The 19,820-nt window shown below is 41.7% G+C and overlaps 1 protein-coding gene across 1 annotated transcript; it reads left to right on the top strand.

Moving 5' to 3' along the window:
* The first annotated feature begins 3,384 nt into the window (after nucleotides 1-3,384).
* Nucleotides 3,385-10,084, top strand: znf281b (zinc finger protein 281b). Its single transcript, XM_085360735.1, has 7 exons — nucleotides 3,385-3,497; nucleotides 5,563-6,084; nucleotides 6,394-6,507; nucleotides 6,668-6,791; nucleotides 7,613-7,696; nucleotides 7,810-7,928; nucleotides 8,265-10,084. The coding sequence occupies exons 2-7, from the start codon at nucleotides 5,632-5,634 to the stop codon at nucleotides 9,885-9,887; spliced, it is 2,517 nt and encodes an 838-aa protein (XP_085216861.1). The 5' UTR covers nucleotides 3,385-3,497; nucleotides 5,563-5,631; the 3' UTR covers nucleotides 9,888-10,084.
* Nucleotides 10,085-19,820: the final 9,736 nt, after the last annotated feature.

Raw genomic sequence — 19,820 nt, 5'->3', positions numbered from 1 at the left:
TCAGACTGTTCATTGTTACCCAAATAACAAGCCGTGGGTGACTAAGGACATCAAAGCCCTCCTCAACAACAAGAAGAGGGCTTTCAGAGGGGGCAACAAAGAGGAGGTGAGGAAGGTCCAGGTGTTACTAAAGGACAAGATCAGAGAGGCTAAGGACAATTACAGGAGGAAGCTGGAGTGGAAACTCCAGCAGAACAGCATGAGAGAGGTGTGGAGGGGCATGAAGACCATCACTGGATTCAGGCCAACCAACAGCAGGGGAGCTGAGGGAGGTGAGAATAGAGCCGACGAGTTGAATCTGTTTTTCAATAGATTCGACACCACAGTGTCTGCTCCCACCCCCACAACCTCACCTGCAGTCAGCCTGGAATCCAGAGCCACACCACTGTGCCAGCCTCTCTCTTCACATGTTGCCTCCTGTGAGATTCCTGACACCCCTCCCCCACCCATCACCTTCACTCAATACCAGGTTGAGATGCAAATGAGGAGACTTCACTCAGGCAAGTCTGCTGGACCAGACGGAGTGAGTCCCCTTGTCCTCAAGACCTGTGCCCCCCAGCTGTGTGGAGTCTTTCATAAACTGTTTATGCTGAGTCTGAGTCTGCAGAGGGTCCCGGTGATGTGGAAGACATCATGCCTCGTCCCTGTACCAAAGACGCCTTGTCCCAGTGGCCCCCAGGATTACAGGCCCGTGGCACTGACCTCCCACATCATGAAGACCCTGGAAAGGCTCATCCTGGACCAGCTGCGACCCATAGTAAGACCACATCTGGATCCCCTTCAGTTCGCTTATCAGCCTCGTCTCGGAACAGAGGACGCCATCATCTACCTGCTCAATCGTGTCTACACCCATCTGGACCAGCCGGCGAGCACTGTGAGGGTCATGTTTTTTGACTTTTCCAGTGCTTTCAACACCATCAGGCCGACCCTCCTGGGTGATAAGTTAGCAGCGATGCAGGTGGATGCTTCTCTGGTGTCCTGGATTGTTGATTACCTGACAGGAAGACCACAATATGTACGTCTCCCACAGTGTGTGTCTGACAAGGTGATTAGCAACACAGGGGCACCACAGGGGACTGTCCTCTCCCCCTTCCTCTTCACCCTCTACACCACAGACTTCAGCCACTGCACAGAGACCTGCCATCTTCAGAAGTTTTCTGATGACTCTGCGGTGGTTGGATGCATCAGCAGGGATGATGAGACAGAGTACCGGGCTGTGGTCGACTCCTTTGTCACGTGGTGTGAGCAGAATCATCTGCAGCTCAACGTGGCAAAGACCAAGGAACTGATCGTGGACTTCAGGAAGACCAGGAAACACTTGACCCCTGTTTCAATCCAGGGGGTCAGTGTTGACATTGTGGAGGACTATAAATACCTTGGAGTACACATTGACAATAAACTGGACTGGGCTAAAAACACCACAGCACTTTACAGGAAGGGCCAGAGTCGTCTCTATTTTTTGAGGCGACTGAGGTCCTTCAACATCTGCCAGAAAATGCTGAGGATTTTCTATGAGTCTGTTGTGGCCAGTGCGATCCTCTATGCTGTTGCATGCTGGGGGAGCAGGCTGAGGGTAGCAGATGCCAACAGACTTAATAAACTGATCCGTAAGGCCAGCAATGTTGTGGGGATGGAGCTGGACTCCCTCAAGGTGGTGTCGGAGAGGCGGATGCTGTCCAAGATAAAGACAATGTTGGATAACACCTCCCACCCACTCCATGACATGTTGGTCAGTCACAGGAGCACGTTCAGTGAGAGACTGAGATTACCGAAAAGCACCACTGAACGACACAGGAAATCATTCCTGCCTGTGGCCATCTCCCTGTACAACGCATCCACTTAACACACTGTTTGCTGCTACAACTACACATGTTTCTTTTCCAAATATTTATTTATAAGTGACTTATGTATGTATGTATGTATATATATGTATATATTGTACTATTCTTAGTTAGCGTATTGTCTGTCTTGTCTTAATGTTGGTTTAAAATGGAGCACTGTAACAAAAAATAATTTCCCCCAGGGATCAATAAAGTATTCTGATTCTGATTCTGATTCTGATTTAACATTTAGTATTTACTGTCATATTCCCATATATCATTGTGATGTTGTTTATTCTATTACTCTTGTTCTCTTCTGCTTGCTTTCTTTTTTCTTTCTCAGCAGGTGATCCAGGTGATTGATATATGCATTTTTTTTTCTCTGCCCGTTCTGTTGGTTTTTGTCTTTTGCCCTTCTCCCCCGTCCCTCTTCTCAGCTGTTTCTCTTTCCCTCTTTCTTTCTCCCCTTCTTTCCCCCAGTCAAGTCTGTCCCGTATTCAGTAAGTGAAAATAAAATAAACAATAAAAGGTGAATCAAATGGACCATTACGGCAAGGCTGGGATGGTCAGTTTGGTAAAGTAAATCCGTTGGGCATCTTTCTTTGCCTTTAGACAACAATTCTGATGGCAAAAGAGCCAAACGGGACAGGCAAAAAAAAAAAAAAAAAAAAAGACAATTTGAGAAGTAGAAGGCAAAAGAAGAATATTTGCAGACCTAATCGGTCTTGTAACGCGTTACTGCCCATCTCTGGTGGTCATACTAAATATTGACTTTCAAGCTTGTTAGGACTGTACAAACTCTTACACCATAAAAACGTTTTGTGATTTCTATGATTTCTATGCTTTCTGTTGCCAAACCTGAGATAAATGACAAGAATTAACACAATGACTGGCAAATGAAATTAATTAAGTTGCTACTGAAGTTATACTGTTCTCTCATTACAAAGCAATAATAAGTTGGGAAACCTTGGGTCCAAGAATTTAGGCATATGTTACTTTAAATATCATACTAAACACAGCTGAAGACCAAGCCCACACAGTATGTAAACAGCACTCCCAAACCGTAGCAGCCTGCCACATGTCGACGACATAAACCGCCACACTCCAAACTCTAATCAGGAACAGCTCAAGAGCCAAAGGACAAATACCATGTTCTCAGGCTGGAGTCATGCTGATCGTCATCTATGGGGCTGCTTTCTTGCATTTGCGCAATAACTCTAAAATTCTAAACATGCTGTGTCAGAGTTATGCTGAAAAACGTGTTTTCTTTTGTTGCAGCAGATAGCTTATGTTGTGAAGTGCCACAAAGTGCACATCAAACCATGTATATTAAAATGTGTGTCAAAGGAGTTGAAAGTATCCTTTAACATAAGCATTAACCCAATTAGAACGGTCGCAGATCTACACTTAAACTCTCATTATAGTGAGGCAGTATCGTTATACGCTTCTGTAATGCACGGAGTTTCTAAAGCAGCATAGTTGAGCACCTCTGAAACCTCAGCAGCACTTCGCCTGTCTCCTCTCACGACCCGTCCGCGACACCCATAATTCCCCGCGCCAGGACAAGATGGAAGAAAACAGCGACCGCCGGAGAACAATGTTTTGGCAATAAAACCCCAAAGCGGCGATTACAGAGAGAATACGGGCACGTTTGAAACCAGCTGCGGTCATGTGTAGGTGAGTGGGAAATTAAATTGGTTTTTAATCGGAGCGATTTTCTCTTAGGACTTTGTAGAGATTCGTGCGAACGATTGTCTGGCTCGGCGCAAACGGGGGATGCACGGAGAGCCAGCATCATTGTTTCTCTTCCACGGGCCGTAATGCGGGTTTTCAGTCGGGGCAGCTAACGGCTAACGAGCTAGCTCGTGGCAAGTTGATTGTTATAAACACAGCTGCTGCAAAGCACGCAGTTTTCATGTAGCTCGCTTATTAGGTCGGAAGTCCGCATGTACGAGGGGAAACGGGGAGGAATTATTTGATATCCGACTGTCCCGGTGAGCATTGTGTGGTTTTAATTGCAGCTAAAGTTAGCTATCAATAAACGGAGCGCCAGCGTCGCTCGCAGCCAGACAGATTTGATTTCACGAGCGTCATCAAAGCTGGGGAATTGGAGAATGAGCGTTTCGTTTCGCTGAGCTCACTTCAAAGCCAGCGTCCGTTTTAACTTCACGTTATTAGCCATTTCTTGTATTTTCCTGCCCAAAACGTGCCAGTTCACTTTTTAAAAAGCTCCCTACAAATAATGAAACTGGTTAATTTCATAAATATTCACCTTGATACCATTGAATCAGCGGTGCTGTTTTAGCGTGAGCTAGCTTGATAGCAACTATAGGTAACATGCTAAAAGATTATATTTCTTATCAAATTATGAATTGCTGACCACACACACGGTTATTTGGAGTCCTGTAACTCTGGGTATTGCTGTGACTTTTATTTGAGGGGCTGAGTTTTCGTTTCTGGGGCATTTTTAGGCGATTGTTTTGATTGAGGTCGCAGAGATGCGTTGTCTCATTGTGGTTAGTCGAGTAGCTAACTATGCTAACTAGCTGGCTAACTACTATGCATCACAAAAGCTCATCCGCTTTCTGTTGAACAGCAGTGTCACGTAGCCAAATGGTCAGCTGGTGCAGACCAAACAATAAATTCTTACTCTGCTTGTTCTCCACAAACACCGCGCTTACAGTCCCCCGACTGTGTCTGCGTAAAACCACTCCTGTCTGGCACGATTTGACCTAAATATCGTTTGTTTTAGGCAAGTGTACTCAGCCGATTAAATTGCCAGTACTGCAGCCCAGTGCCTCCAGCTTTTGCGCTCATGCTGGGTTTATTAGTCAGAGATGCAAGCGGTGTGGTCCAGCATGCATCAAAGTGCAAAACAATAGGGATGCACGTCTAAGCGATCAAGCTACTACGCCGATTTTATTTTGGCTGCCGTCCAAGTCACATGTGGAGTCAGATGTAGAACAATACGTGAGGAGGATTAAATATTTCAGATACAATCTTTGAATTTTTTTCACCTCCTCCTGCTGGTATTGAATAGAAATGGTGTGGTTTTAGTGCCCCCTCAAAAAAGCTTAACAGTTTTGGGGTTTCTATGACTTTACTTCACTAAGCTCACATGCATTTATATTAATCCTTACCATGTCTTTTCTGGTATATTCAGAAAATACCTGTATTCCTTTATGTAAAATCAAAAATCTTCATTCACACAATTTTCAAACTTAAATTTCTTGATGAAACCTGTCAAATTCTGTGGTATATTGAGTGTGTTGATGCAAGTTATTATAGAGTAATTCAGTCTATTGTTGTAATAGATGTTTTATTATGCTTGGTTGTAAATTATAAAGTGAGGTATTTGTTTTAAGTTGGACATATCGCACGATTTAATTTTTTTTCCATTTGGAAACTGAATATATTTGTGCAAATCATACCCTGAGGTTTTCAGGTATCAAACCCAGTGTTTTGGTCAGTCCTAGAAAATTATGTAATAAATAAAAAGTTAAAAAATTTAGAGGTTATTGTAGGGCACAAAGGCTTTTGTATAATTTGGTAATTAGCCAATATGTAGGAATTATTTAATCAATAATGGTTTAATTTGTTGTAGCTCTGCTTTGTAGCTGTTATAGATTGAGGAAGTGATGCTGTGATAAGGACACACATCAAAATGAAGTGGTTTGTTTGGATCTGTGAACTCTCGTGCCTGTTATCATGAACACGGCTTTTTATCTGTTCTCCCTTTCAGGATATTCTCCTCCTGCATTCCTTTTTAGATTAATTACCCTCCTCCCCTGCACAAAGGAAACCTACCACCATGAGTATTATTCAGGACAAGATAGGCAATGAGTTTTTGCGAAACGGAGGCATGGACCCCAATTTTGCACCAGGTATGCTTATGTTCAGCCACTTACCGCCAGTCACCAGCTTTACACGGCTGGCCTCGCAGTCCGTCATGGGCGAGTTGCCCCAGGAGATGATCCTGAAGAAAGAACGTGACTCGCCTCCAGAACACCAGGGCGGCACCGCTGCAAACACAGGGGGCTTCCTTCACAGCATGGGCATTAAGCAGGAGCGGCCAAGTGAGCTGGATTACCGTATGCCCCTCTACGGCGTGGGTGGAGCACAGGGGGTGAATTGTGGTGGAGGGGGCGCGGGGAAGAGTGGTACTGACATGGCAGATATGTCTTTTGGAACCCACCACCAAAATCACCAGAACATGCTCCTGCATGACCTCAGCCTCAGCAATGTCCGCACCCTTGGAGAACCGGTGAGATGGGGTTGCTTTTTTTAGATATTATTTCAGATTTATTGTTGTTTAGTTTAGTGTAAAATTTTCCAGTTTCCTTGTTTCTGCTTGGTTTCTTCCCTTTACTTTCAGGGTGGAAATTTTCATATAATGGTGCCTGGTTGGCTGTGACAGCAGTGATAACAGCCATCTGTTAACTGCGTGTATCAGAATCAGAATACTTTATTAGTCCCTAAGGAAATTATGTGGTTACAGTTGCTCAAAGATAATAAGAACCACAATGAACTGAACTAAATTAAATAATCCAATGCTTGTTGTGTTTGCCTTTAGATGTCTGGGAGACAAGTTAAAGAGCCAAAAGAGTCGTCAGGTAGAAGAGGACGGAAGAGCAATGGAGATGGACAGGGAGGCAAAGCTCGAAGGAAACGCAGTGATGCTGCAAAGGTCGGTGACTTTTCTAGACTCATTATACAAGAAAATGATGTGCATTGTTAGTTGAAAGGTATCCTACAGTGTTGATTCAAATCAGCAAATTATTATTATTATTATTATGAGCTTATACTCATGTTTTTTGTATTTTGTTTCTGTTTTTTTCCCCTTCTAGAACTTGATGCTGGATGCAGATGGAGCCTGCCTATCCCCCAACTCTAAACCACATATCTGTGAGCACTGTAATGCTGCCTTCCGCAGCTCCTACCACTTGCGTAGACACGTGCTCATACACACAGGTGAGAGACTTTCAGTGCTTCTTGACACTGTTTTCATGCATTTAGACAATAAATACATTCAAATGATTTTTTTTTTGTTGAAGTTGCTTTGCAATGCTTTAAGTTGGGGGGATATGAAGTGATGAGAGATGCAAAAAGGATGCGTTAAATCAGTAACAGAACAGAGAAAGCTACAAGTGCCTGTTTCTTGTGTCTGTTTGCTTTATAACACATCTGAAGTTTGTATAAATCACATAGCTCCAGATTCATTTCAAGGTAGCTGGAATCTACCATTAGGGGTAAAGATCTGTTACCAGAATTTGAGGAATGAAAATGAAATTTGGATTTGTGATGTGATGGATCTACACATGTGGCGTTGTGCTCTTCACCACAAGCACCTGGGGCCTCTTTTGAAACCAGACAGTCACTAAAGCCAGCGTTGAGTCACGGATTACTCATGTCTATCTGGAAATCTTAATCATTCTCTGTGCTGGGAATTCCTTACTTAGCTCATTGAAGTAGAACTCATAAACCATTTAATGGAAAATCCATCCAATATGAGTTTTATTTTGAAACCATTTCCTTGTTTTTCCATTATTACAGACATTGATTTGTAATAGCATCTTTGCAATGTAATGCAATCTGCAATCTGTAATGCAGTGCAGTTTCTCAAACATGCTAATATGTTGTTATATCTACTGGTTACTGCACGTCTCTCACAGGTTTCTTTATATTTGCGCAACCCGACCAGAATAGCATAGATTTTATTGTGACTTCAGTTATGGCGCGGGCTGGGATTTAATTAATGTGGTGAGCGGATGGTTGTACTCTTGACTGCACAGGTGAGAGGCCTTTCCGGTGCAGTCAGTGTAACATGAGCTTCATTCAGAAGTACCTGCTCCAGCGGCACGAGAAGATTCACAGTGGTGAGTCCCGACACAGTAACTCAAATAAATGGCTCTACCAGAACAGGGTGTTTATTTTGTAAACTTGTTGGGAGTTGCACAGGCCCTGATGCTGTCACTGCTGTATTTTTCAGGGGAAAAACCTTTCAGCTGTGACCAGTGTAACATGCGCTTTATCCAGAAGTACCACATGGAGAGGCACAAAAGGACACACAGTGGCGAGAAGCCATATCGCTGCGACACCTGCCAACAAGTAGGCACTTTGTAGTCTCTCTGTCTCTGTTTAGTTTTGTGTACATTTCCTTGAGCTTTTAAATATGTTTGAAATCCTTTTTCTTTCAGTTGTGCATATATTATCATAATTTGCATCTGAGCATTTATATCTAAGCCACTCTTAAGCCCTGGTCTTAATGGGATTAGCTGTATCACACAAGAGGTCAGCGAATATAAAGTTCTGTTGTTCAAATTCAGTGGTTATGTTCCCAGCTGCTTATCACTGCAGTGTATTTTCTGTTAAAATTTCAAAAAGGGGATTTTAGAGATACTAATGTCCATCAGCGGAGACTAAACCCACATTTCTCTCTTTTAGTTTTTCTCAAGAACAGACCGGTTACTGAAGCACAAACGGACTTGTGGAGAAGCCATAAAGAAGGGCCTAGACCCAAGCATGCTGGAGCTCAGCGAAGCAGAGCTAGGCCAGGGCAGCTATTCACTCACTCAGGGAAACTCTACCACCTCTGGACGCAGGAGAGCAAAGTCCAAAAATGGGGAGGGCAGCGAACGCAAGAGAAAGAAGAATGCCTCGGCGGCAGCGGCCTCATCTTCTGGGGGGATGGCCCGTGACTTGGGCCTGCAAGATTTCAGCATGGACCCCTCGGGCTCTGACCAGGTCATGCCGGGACGTACTCCCAAATTGGTGTTTAAAAAGGCTGGCCGTAAGGGACTTGATAAGGGCCTCCTTTCTCTGGAAGATGGTTCTGATGGACAAAAACTGTTGGGTCAGAAGCCCAGCTCCATGGATCACGTGGAGGCTTCTGGCCTAGATAACATGGGTCTGCTTCAGGGACCCGGGGGCAACAAGCAGGGGCCCACCACCAGCAGCAACTATGACGATGCAATGCAGTTTGTGAAAAAGCGGCGCTACCTCCATGCAGTTAACAATGACTTTGGAGCTGGCTCCCTGCACATGGCATCCCAGGGCAGTAGCGTAATACAGGGCTCCCTGGGACCTGAGCCCACCCTGGCCATGCTAGACTCCTCGCCGCTGGAACTGAAGCACGACAAGTCGGGCATTCCAGATGAGGTATTGCAAAGCCTGCTAGACCATTATAGCCATAAACCAGAGGGAACACACCACCATGATGTGACTTTTGACCTGTCAGACCACCCACACCATGTGGACCTTCAGCCAGCAGCTCCTGTTACTCCGGAGTTGGAGGATGACTCGCCGAATGGTGGTGACAAAACGGCAGTGATGAGCGAGTACTCAAAGTTCCTCCTGCAGGCTCTGGAACGCACCAGCCATAGCGGACCCTTCCCCAGCCTCGGTGCAACAGGGCCCTTCCCGCTCCTCTCGAGCAGCTCCAGTCCCACAGGGCCCCTGTTCTCTGACAAACACGTGTACACCACATCCCCACTGGACTGTGGCTACCCGCCTGCTGTCCCCTCCCCGCTGCCCATCGCTGCTCCTTCATCAACCGCCTCCTCGTCCTCCTCAAAATCCCACTATGGTATGCTCGTTGGATCCCCCTCCCAGACAGGCTACCACCTAAGCTTGGAATCTGCTAGCCACCAGCAGCTGACTCCATCTCAGGAGCTCACTGAGCAGTTGGAGAAGCAGCACTCACCTGGCACCTTCAACCTACCTCCCCAGGACCTCACTGCCCCGGCAGAGAGCTCCAAGGGGCAGCAATCCAAGGCTGGAGGAAGCGCTCCAGCACCCACAAATGGCTCCACCTACCCAGACCTGTCCCCACTGAACCCCCCGAAAGAAACCACATACCAGATTGAGAACTTCGCTCAAGCCTTTGGCTCCCAATTCAAGTCAGGACGTCGGACCCCTCTGAGCTACGGCAGTGATCCTGGGACAGAGGTCGACCATCGAATACGGACTCCAGTGTCAGAATTCTCAGGGTATACCAGTTTGTTAGCTGACATCAGTGAGCCAGTGAGTACAGGATCAAAAACCCCGACAAGCCAAAGTTTCAGATAAGGGTCAAACGAGGTGTATCCAGTAAGGGGGGGCTGTTCTGTTACATAAAAGCCCCCCTCCACCATCCTAATTTTGTTCTTGTAGCAAACTTTCTTTTTTTTTTAACACTGCCATTAAATGTTAATACAGAAATGACCAGGGAGGGTCTTCCATGGCCTCAAATGCAATTTTTAAAAAAAAAATCATTTTTATTATGTAGTCGCTTAATTTTCTGTTCAAGAGTAGTGATTTTTGATATGAACGTACCGTAGATATAAATGTAATTTAAAACATTTAGATGGTAGCTATGAACTTGCTGTTGTTTTTTTGTTTTCTTCATCTTCTGTACCCTTGTTTTACCAATCATCATACAATTGTAAAGTAATAATAGTGTTGATGATTTCAGTAATAATAACATTTGTGTCAGGGAAAGGCCCAGAATTCAAATGGCAAAAAAAGTATATATTGTCTGTTACAAGAAACGTATTAACTCAGGAAAATAGGCAAAATTGTGTAATAAGACTTTGTATTATGAGATGCAATTAGCACAGTTTTACAGGTATTCTTGATACTTCAAAGCTTTGATTTTTTTTCTTCGTTTTTTTTGGGAGGGGTGGGTTTATTTAACTTGTCAGAACAACGAATTACAATAGGTGATCATCTATGGTTTCTACTGCGTATAGCTTTGTCGAGATTATGGTACTGTTTTGTAAATGTGAAGACATTCACATTATTATTATTATTTTTTAGTTGAGCGCCACATGTACATCAGTTAGGATGATTTGTAGCAAAGTCTAGTGCATTGTTTTCACACCGCTCTGAAGTGAAGAGGATGTTTGAACATCACTGATTGGTCAGTGTCAGTTGATGAAGTCTGTGCAAACACTCTCTGCTTCTGCGCAGCAGCTTGGTTGTCGAAGTAACTCTGCACCACCGTTACAGCCATCTGTTTTGAGAGTGAACGCCAATCTCTGTGATCTTTTCAACGTGCTGTTGGAGAAGTGATTTTAACTCCGTTTTTTCCTTTTCTTGTCGTGGTTATTTTCACCACTTTTCTACTCCACTCCTTGCTGTTCATTTGTGTCAGTGGAATGAAACAAGCACTTTTTAAAAAAACAAAACAAATCATCATTGGAAACAACAATAACCCATTCAATTTGCATATGTGATACGTCATTATTATGCTAATGATCATTAATATTATTTTAAGAGGAGAAAACTGTGAATGGGATTTGGGGAGGGAGGGATAGAAGGGTGGGTAATGGGGAGGGAGGGAGGTGAGGGTGGGTAATGGGGAGGGAGGGAGGTGAGGGTGGGTAATGGGGAGGGAGGGAGGTGAGGGTGGGTTATTTGATGGGCTTTGATAGGGTTTGACTAGGCATGACTGTGGGCATTTAAATGTATTTTGATGTGATGCCTTTCTCAAGGCTAGAAGATTTTGGGTGGGGGGGTTGGGTTGTGTTTTTTTTTTTTTCCTTTTTATTATTTTGTTACGGTTTTTCGGGTGATGTTAAAAAAAAAAAAGATTTGCCATAATTTTTGTTATACAATATTTTGAGAGTACCTCTTTGTATTTAAGTGTTTTCGAGAGATGGGCTGACATGCTGGAACCCCTATATCTTTAAACGTATGAGTATGTTGACAGCATACTTTTACCATCTTATTTATTTTTCGCTAGTCACAACTGACTTTGCAGATTTCTTGTTTTTTGTTTTGTTTTCTTTTTTTTTTCTTTAAGGCAAGTAATCACCGGACCTACAGCCAATCCCTCTCATTTGTTATGATTTGCTTAAAACACACTGATGTAGTAACTCCAAGGAATCGGTTCGGTTATACAGTTAAGAAAGAGAAAAAGTTATGTCCACCTCCCTTCCCCATAAATGCAGCCCTGCACTCGCAAGAATAAACAATGGCCTTCTTTGTCTTCCGTGGCTAAAGCCATTTTGTCCCGGCAGCCAGGGTTGATATTTAATTTAGTTGATTTCCTGTGAGCTGTAGCCCCCACTCCTCTTTCCTTTTCCTATGTCTGTGAGCTCCACAGCCAAGAGACTTTGAAGCTGCTCAGATCACAGGGAACAAAGACTGACTGACCAGCCACTTCACTCCAAACACACACTATGCTTTTAAAGTAGAGGGGAATAAAAGAAAAAAAGAGTGGGTGAAATGGAGGGGGGGAAAAAGACAAAAAGATTGACCTAAATATACCTCATATCACTAAAGCATAAAAAAAGAAAAAAAAAGCAGGGACACGCGTTTCATGTATGTAGTGGGAATATTTGTAGTATAGTTTCGACATATTGTATAATCATTTAACACTGCCTGTGTTTACAATAATAGAGCAAATGACTCATCAAAATGCAAATGTATTTCTTTCTTCTTCTTTTTTTCTGTAAAAAAACATCCACGCCAAGCAGTGTTGCATTATAGATGCCTCATAGGACATTCATTTTTCTCATGTTATATCCCTTATTTTTGCTACTTGCCATAATGTGTTTTGATATGATCTCTAGAAGGATATTGTTTACAAAAATGTACAAAAACACTAAAAACGTGTGTTCATTTTTTTTTTTTTTTTTTTTTTTTAAATTTCTTCAGTATGCATGATAAAGACATTTTTTTTGTATGGCTTTTTTTCTGACTGTCACCTCAATACCAAATTTTGTAGCAGAGGCCTCCCCGTTCCTTTGTCTTATTTGTTCTAGACCCCATGTGATACGATTTCCCAGGCTGTACCTGTTATTGAGATGATGAACGGATTAGAGAAGCCAATAAAAACTTTTTGTTACAAAAAATAGCGCATTTGTCGTTATGTCTCCCAGAAGTATCAAAATCCAAAAGATTCCTCAATACTGTTGATTAGAAATGCTTATTGATATGGATCAGTACATGGACTAGAAGAATTTAACTTCAGATATCAGTACTATATCAAAGCAGGCTACTGTATTCACATAAATATAACTGGGTGCTTTTAACTATTCAGATTCTGGTGGCATAATAACAGCTATTGGCCTTCTTATGTAGTCCATGTCTACTGAATTTAAATAGGAGCAAATATATTAGCACTTACCGACATTAAATAACGCACTAGAACCTTCCATTTCGGCAAACAAGGAACTGGGTTTGTAAATACAGTTTACAGTCTCTGATGCGATCCCTCCCGGATACGATTAAATTTTTTATTACAGTATTATTTGACAAGAGGCTCTGCTGCCAGACGATGGGGGCGAGTTATAATCTCGTTGATATATTCCCATGTTTGCTTCCATATAGCCTTCGTGCCACATATGCTAATTCCCATGCCCGTAAACTGTTATCTGTATCGGATGTATGAGCATTACCAGGTGATTCTAGGTCTCGCCACTTCTCTGAATAGTGAGCGGTGGTGAGAAATATAAAGTAAATAATTTTCTGACATGCAATCCAAAATTTTTCAGAGCTATGTTCTTGCCTGGTAATAGGTTGCAAAGGGTTGTCATAAATATACCCAATGATAATTGATGGAAAATAATGGCTTTCAGTCTCAAAAGGCCAGTATTATGTAAATACCTGAATGATGAATGGGGAGTTGTCAAAAAGCTTGTAAGCGAATGATGGAGGATCACTTATAGTGTGAAAATTATGTCAAGCTCATCACCTAATTACAATCACAGAGGACTCTGGACTAACACATCATGGCTCTCCAAATGTTGGAACCAGATATGACATAAGATACGATGCAGCACACAGGTTTGTGGCCTCCAGTTTTAAAGCCTCAGGTTTAAGTTCACAGTTTCTGCTACATTGGTGTTTAGAGGTCAGAATACAGTTATGTGTAGACGGCATTGACACATTGCACAGACACAAATGCCTGCCAATTAGTCCTTATATGGAAACAAAATACTAGAATTTCAGTAACCAAAACCTGAGCACTGATTTGTTGATCAATCAGCTACCAGAATTAACTGCATAGCAACCCAACCCATTTATCATATCAGTGCATAAAACACTAACATGGTCAAGAGATTCAACACACTCCTGAGACTGAAATAGACTGAACACCTGTTCAAATGAAGGGTAAATTTTAACACAGGACGTGTGCAGTGACTGACTCATGTTTGGAGCTATACTCTGTGTCAATGGATGTTTTGGAAGAATGATCTTTGACACATCATACTTCCAGATTTGCAAGCCTACGTCAAGAAGCAGTAAAGCTATTTTAATGGTGACTTATGTGATATTATTTGAGCCATGAACTGTGATGCTGCATTATTGGCTGGCGGAAAAAAAAATCAAACCAATCAGTTGAGGAGCCTTCAAGGACAAGGGTTCTTCAAGATAATGATTAGCGCTGTCTTTTTGTGCCAAGCTGTTATCACCCTCCTTCCCTTTCATGAAAATCATGTTCTTAATCACAGTCATCATAGGTGGGATATGTGTCACTGTCAGGAGAAACACCTTGGGTGGGGATACAGATGCGCAGAGTTATAGGTGACTTTGGACTTAGATTTTGCAAGAGGTTTTGCTGTTATTGCCGCGTAGTCATGGCATGTCTACAAAACATTCTGGCAAAACACGTAGCTGGCAAAACACGCACCTACGTAGCGTGCAAATGCAGGTAGATATCTGCATTTGCACGCACACTAATCAGACAATAAAGAGACAAACAGTTCATATAATTCTGTAGTTCATGACTAAAGACTCACTCAAGAAACAAGTAGTAACATTATTCATTAATATAACATTTCTGTTTGCATTAGTCAGATTTATCTATGTTTGTAGTAAAGATTTTGCAAATGGACACATTCAGTAACATGCAAAAGTCTCGAGCCACCTCTTGATTCATTTGGACGTTGGCTGATTTTTCACTCATTTCCAGTTGTTGTATCCGAACATTTCAGAGGAATCTTTTTGTTTGTTTTGTCACTTAAAACTAATTTATGGATTATTTAAACATCAAAAAAGCAAGTGTTGTGTCTACACATAACAGACAACTTAGCAAAGAACCCATTTTAAATTATGTCTTTAGCCACTATATTTTTTATTCAACAAAAGGACTAGATGTTACAATCCCTGATAATGCATCGCTTCAAATGGAGAAAGTCTTCCCCCTAATGTGATGAATGTAAACTTGTGGACGGTACTCTTGGCCATCTTTTTTGGTCCTGTTCTACGCTTACAGCCTTTTGGACTAGTATTTTTAGTTTCTATAGCATTGTTTACAACAGGCAACTGTATCCTGACTGTCTTATGGTGATCCTGGGCTGCCCCAGTGACTCCTTGGCACTTCCCTTTGCTGTTCAACAGGCCCTCGTGTTTGGTATGGTGATTGCCAAACGTCTGATTCTGGGGGAGTGGAAATCTGCCTCCCCTCCCTGCTTCAAGAGGTGGCTCGAGGAGATGGTCTCCTGTTTATACTTGGAAGAAATTCGGTTCTCTACATCTGATTCCATGGAGAAGTTCAGGAAGATATGGGGGCCCTTTATAGACCACATTAAGAAGGACAGTTCACGCCCTGGGTCCTGACCACGTTGTTTTAACTGCTTTCATTCTGAGCTGTTGCCCATAACTGTTATTGCAAAACAGACATATTGCATAATTGTTATCGGCTCCTCCTATCAATCTTTGGATTTGATCTTGTGGATTTGATCTTGTGGATTGGACTCACTGGATTGTGAGTTGTTTGACATGTATACCAGTTGCTTTTTTTCTTCTCTGCTGTTCTTAATAAGTGCTGGCCGTGTACCCTGTTGTGGGGTTTGTTGCTCTGTTTTTTTTTTTGTTGTTTTTGTTTTGTTTGTTTGTTTGTTCCTTTTCTTTGTTTTTGATTTTTTTTTGTTGTTGTCTTTATTGTCTGTGTTCCTCTGTCCCGCTGTTTGTGAATGTGTAAAAATTTTGAAACTTGCAGAAATAAATACATTAAAAAAAATGGTCTTGAGGAATGGCTACTATGAGAAAAGGCAGCCTGGAAACTTTACCAATGGGACACATCGCTGTGTGCCTCAACTCCACAGGGTGTTTCGGTCTTGTATCACAAGCTATAATGCCATTTTTAGTTTCTTTTTAACTTCCCTGGTTAGGTTTTGGGATTAGAAAACTGATCTAGATTTTAATATTAAAACTTTAGGACACATCATCAGTAGTGGACCTTGGATTCATTAGGTGTTTCAGCCTGTCTTAAAAACAAAACATTTATTCCCATAAACTCCACTTAGTTTTTTTGTACCAACAAGGTGAGTCCAAAATACAGCGGTGTGAAAAAGTGTTTCCTGAGTTGTTATTGTTTTGTATGTTTTTCACACTAAAGTGTTTCAGATCATCAATTAATTCAAAATATTTGACAATGAGAACACAAGTAAACACAAAAGGTATTAATTATTAAAGGTAAAAAAATAAAATAAAAAATCCTAACCTACATGGCCCTGTGTGAAAAAAGCGGTCTTTATGATATCCAAGACTTTTGGGAAAATACTCAAAAAATACCTGTGGATTGATGAGACACAAGTTAAATGTTTTGAAAGGTTTGTGTCCCATTGCATCTGGTGTAAAATTAACACAGCATTTCAGAAAAGGAATTTCATACCAACAGTAAAATACAATGGTGGTAGTGTGATGGTTGGGGCTGTTTTGCTGCCTCAGGACCTGGAAGGCTTGCTGTGGTAAATGCAATGATAAATTCTTCCTGATGGAGAATGTCCAGCCATCTCTTTATGACCTCAAGCTGAAGGGGACTAATAAGAGTAACAGACTGAACTAATTAAATTATACAATATATTAGTGTCATTAGAAAATTGTACTTTGTAGTCAGTATAAACTTATAATGATATAAGTTTGCATATGATAGAATACTGCATGATGACCCTTTGATGACTTAGACCAGGGTGGGCAATCTCAGTCCACGACTTGGCCGGTGTCCCTGCAGGTTTTAGATCTCACCTTGGGTCAACACACCTGAATCACATGATTAGTTTGTTACCAGGCCTCTGGAGAACTTCAAGACATGTTGAGGAGCTAATTTAGCCATTTAAATCAGCTGTGTTGGTTCGAGGACACATCTAAAACCTGCAGGGACACCGGCCCTCATGGACTGAGATTGCCCACCCCTGACTTAGACTGTTGTTCACTACAAGACTTGTTCTGTTCTCTTTTATAAGTTTCTTCCCACAGCAATAATAAGAGCTGAACAAGCAGTTTCACTCCCTACCAGGAAGAGGAGACCTGAACACTCTTATCTTCACTCCCTAACAAGAAGAGGGGCCGCTTCCTTCAGAATCTCACACACATACACCTACATACGCATTAACATTCCTCTGTCTACGAACAGACGTATTCACTATTGTATTACCCTTGTATATAAATAAAGACAGGAGCCATCTCAGAGCGCACATCACAGGGCCCCCCACTCTCGTGTGAGCGCTCTGTGGCCGCCCTTGCAAGTAAAATCTGCAGTGTGTGTGTGTCTCCACTCTCGGACTCTCAGCTGAAGAAGTGTCTTTAGAATACATTTCTTGACATTTAGTTTGGTCCTCCGAGCCGGATCAGAAATATCAGAACTGTTATCTGTGACTCTGATCCAGGATCTGGTGCACTGATTCCTGATGCCGTGCCAAAGTCTGTCGACAGCCCTCTTAGACGAGGAAGAAAGCCCCGGGACGTGAATTTGGGTCCGGGCCGGTGTCTATAGTCTGGTCCATGGTGGTGGGATTCAGTCTGACGATCCGAACCACCAGTGAGACATCTGAGGGTGAGAAACACTATTTTGATATATAAAACCGCCGCAAAGGTTTAAAGAAACGTAAAATACGTTTAGACCGATTTTAGAAGTAGCCAAAATTACTTCGTGACAAATTAAAATACGTTTAGACAAAGTAAAAAAGGTTTAAGTTCGCCAAAAGGAACTGTGTTTAGACTGCTTTTAGAGGTAGCCGAAAGTACTTCGTGACAAATTAGCGCGCAAATGTCTGTGTATGTGTCCAGAAGTAAGTTGATTTTACAGCACAATACGCTGCTTTGTTTTCTTTGCTTGAGGCTCACGTACTGGTGACAAAGGAGAACGGTTGAGTTTAGTCTCATAAAACTGATACCGCTTCACTTTTTAGAGTGGAGTAGAAGGGCGTATCAGCAAACCACTCCGGAGTCTGGCGTGCCAGAGACAGCCCAGCAAAATCTTTGAAAATGGGGAATAATAAGTGCAACTAGGTGAAGAAAAGCTAAAAGAAAGCTAAAAACCGCAGCTGTAAAGGGAAGTGCAATCCCTCAGCCATTACTCAGCTGAGAGCTGCCCTGAAACAAGAAATTACATTAACAAAAGACCCAAAGAAAAAAAATTAAAACGTAAGGAAGAGTATAGACTTTTCCAAGCATGGGAAATCGAAACTGAAGGGAGAACTGAAAAATAAGAGATCAAAGTAGAGATCACAGAAACCGGGTTGTATTATCAGCCGACTGAAGTTTAAAAAGGGTTGGAAACAGACCCGACTGAATAAATATAAATACAAGAGGAATAAAGTAAAATAAACAAAAGGCTAAATTAAATTAGAGCTTAACTGTAATGTATTCAAACTGATAACAGCAAGGATAACAACCTGTAAACTGGTATTAACAATGAAACATAGTTGGGATGAGGACCATGCCCAGAATAAATAGAATGAAAGAAAATACATAATTCACACAAACACATATTAAATGAAATCGAGAGATGCATACGTTATATTAAGGTTGTGTCATCGTTCAGCCAAGGAAACTGTGTGAAAAGGAAAATGTCTCCAGCTTGAGAAAGGGTGGAACTGCAGATCACCTGCAGCCCTTGGTGGATACAAAATAAAATATAAATAAAATATTGTAATATACTATTGCTGTTATATAAAAGATAATAGCATTAATAATGAAATAATATTAATATGAAGGGGCACCTTAGTCAGTTATGATGTGAGGTGGATAATTGCTAAAAGTAGTCTGCATCAAGCTTAAGGTTTGCTCAAATTCAGTACAATTACATATGAGATGAAGAAAATAAAGAAAATATCTAAAATAATTAAGTGCATAGACGAATTTGACCTGCTTGAAAACCTGTCATCCTAGATGAGACATTACTGAAATATAGAGCACACCTATACTAACAACTAATAAGCTAAACCCTGTATACAACGGCTAAAGCTACAAAATTGAGAAGCTGAATTAAATATGTGGTCACTGCTAAGCTGATGAGCAAGTAACATGTTTTTTAGAGCAGGAGCTGCATGCCTTTTTTGCATCCTGACTCATGTGTGTAAAGCGTTCATGCCATCAGCAACTTGTTTTTTGTTTTGTTTTTTTTGTTTTGTTGGGTTGAAAAATAAATAAATTTGTGATCACACTTGTGGATAACAGTGACATATAATGATTAGGCATATGATTTACTAATACAGATGAAGTTTATTCTAAAGTTCAAGGAAAACAAAGAAGAACAGCATCTTCAGTTGTGTCTTGGCTGTTGTTCTCTGTGTAGTGTGCTGAGTTTTTGCTTTTTGTTTTTTAAAATGTTGCTTGAGTGAGGAGTACTGTGACTTCTGAAGTGGCTCTCATCATGCGACCTTGATGATGATAAGTTTAGAGCCAGCTGAGAGCTGGGTTGTCTGCTTTGTTTTAGGTGATAAGGCAGAAAAGTTAAAACTTACTTTCTTGTCTTGAAAAAAAAAGAGAGAACGGGTTTTGTTTTTCTCAGCCAACAACTACAATTTCATTTTCTGTTTTTGAGAAAGGAGAATTTAAAAAATAATAAAACAAACAAAGAGTGATGTTTTGTTTAAGTGGTGAAGAAAGCTAATACTGCAAAATACCATCTAATGCATGATCTGATAGCAGTAAATGAAATCACTGAAATGATGCCACCAGTAGTCACAAATCCCCGCACTATACTGAATCAAGTCACTCCAAAAGAACAATGGTTCTCAGTGATAGACGCTTTTTTTCTCAGTGCCTTTACACCCCGATTCACAA

The sequence above is a fragment of the Diplotaxodon limnothrissa genome, linkage group LG8, assembly GCF_057381915.1.
Source record: "Diplotaxodon limnothrissa isolate DT_005_m linkage group LG8, D_limnothrissa_male_GT1.1, whole genome shotgun sequence".
Classification (NCBI taxonomy): domain Eukaryota; kingdom Metazoa; phylum Chordata; class Actinopteri; order Cichliformes; family Cichlidae; genus Diplotaxodon; species Diplotaxodon limnothrissa.
The sequence above is the reverse complement of the archived record's forward strand: the minus strand, read 5'-3'. Positions and strand labels throughout refer to the sequence as shown.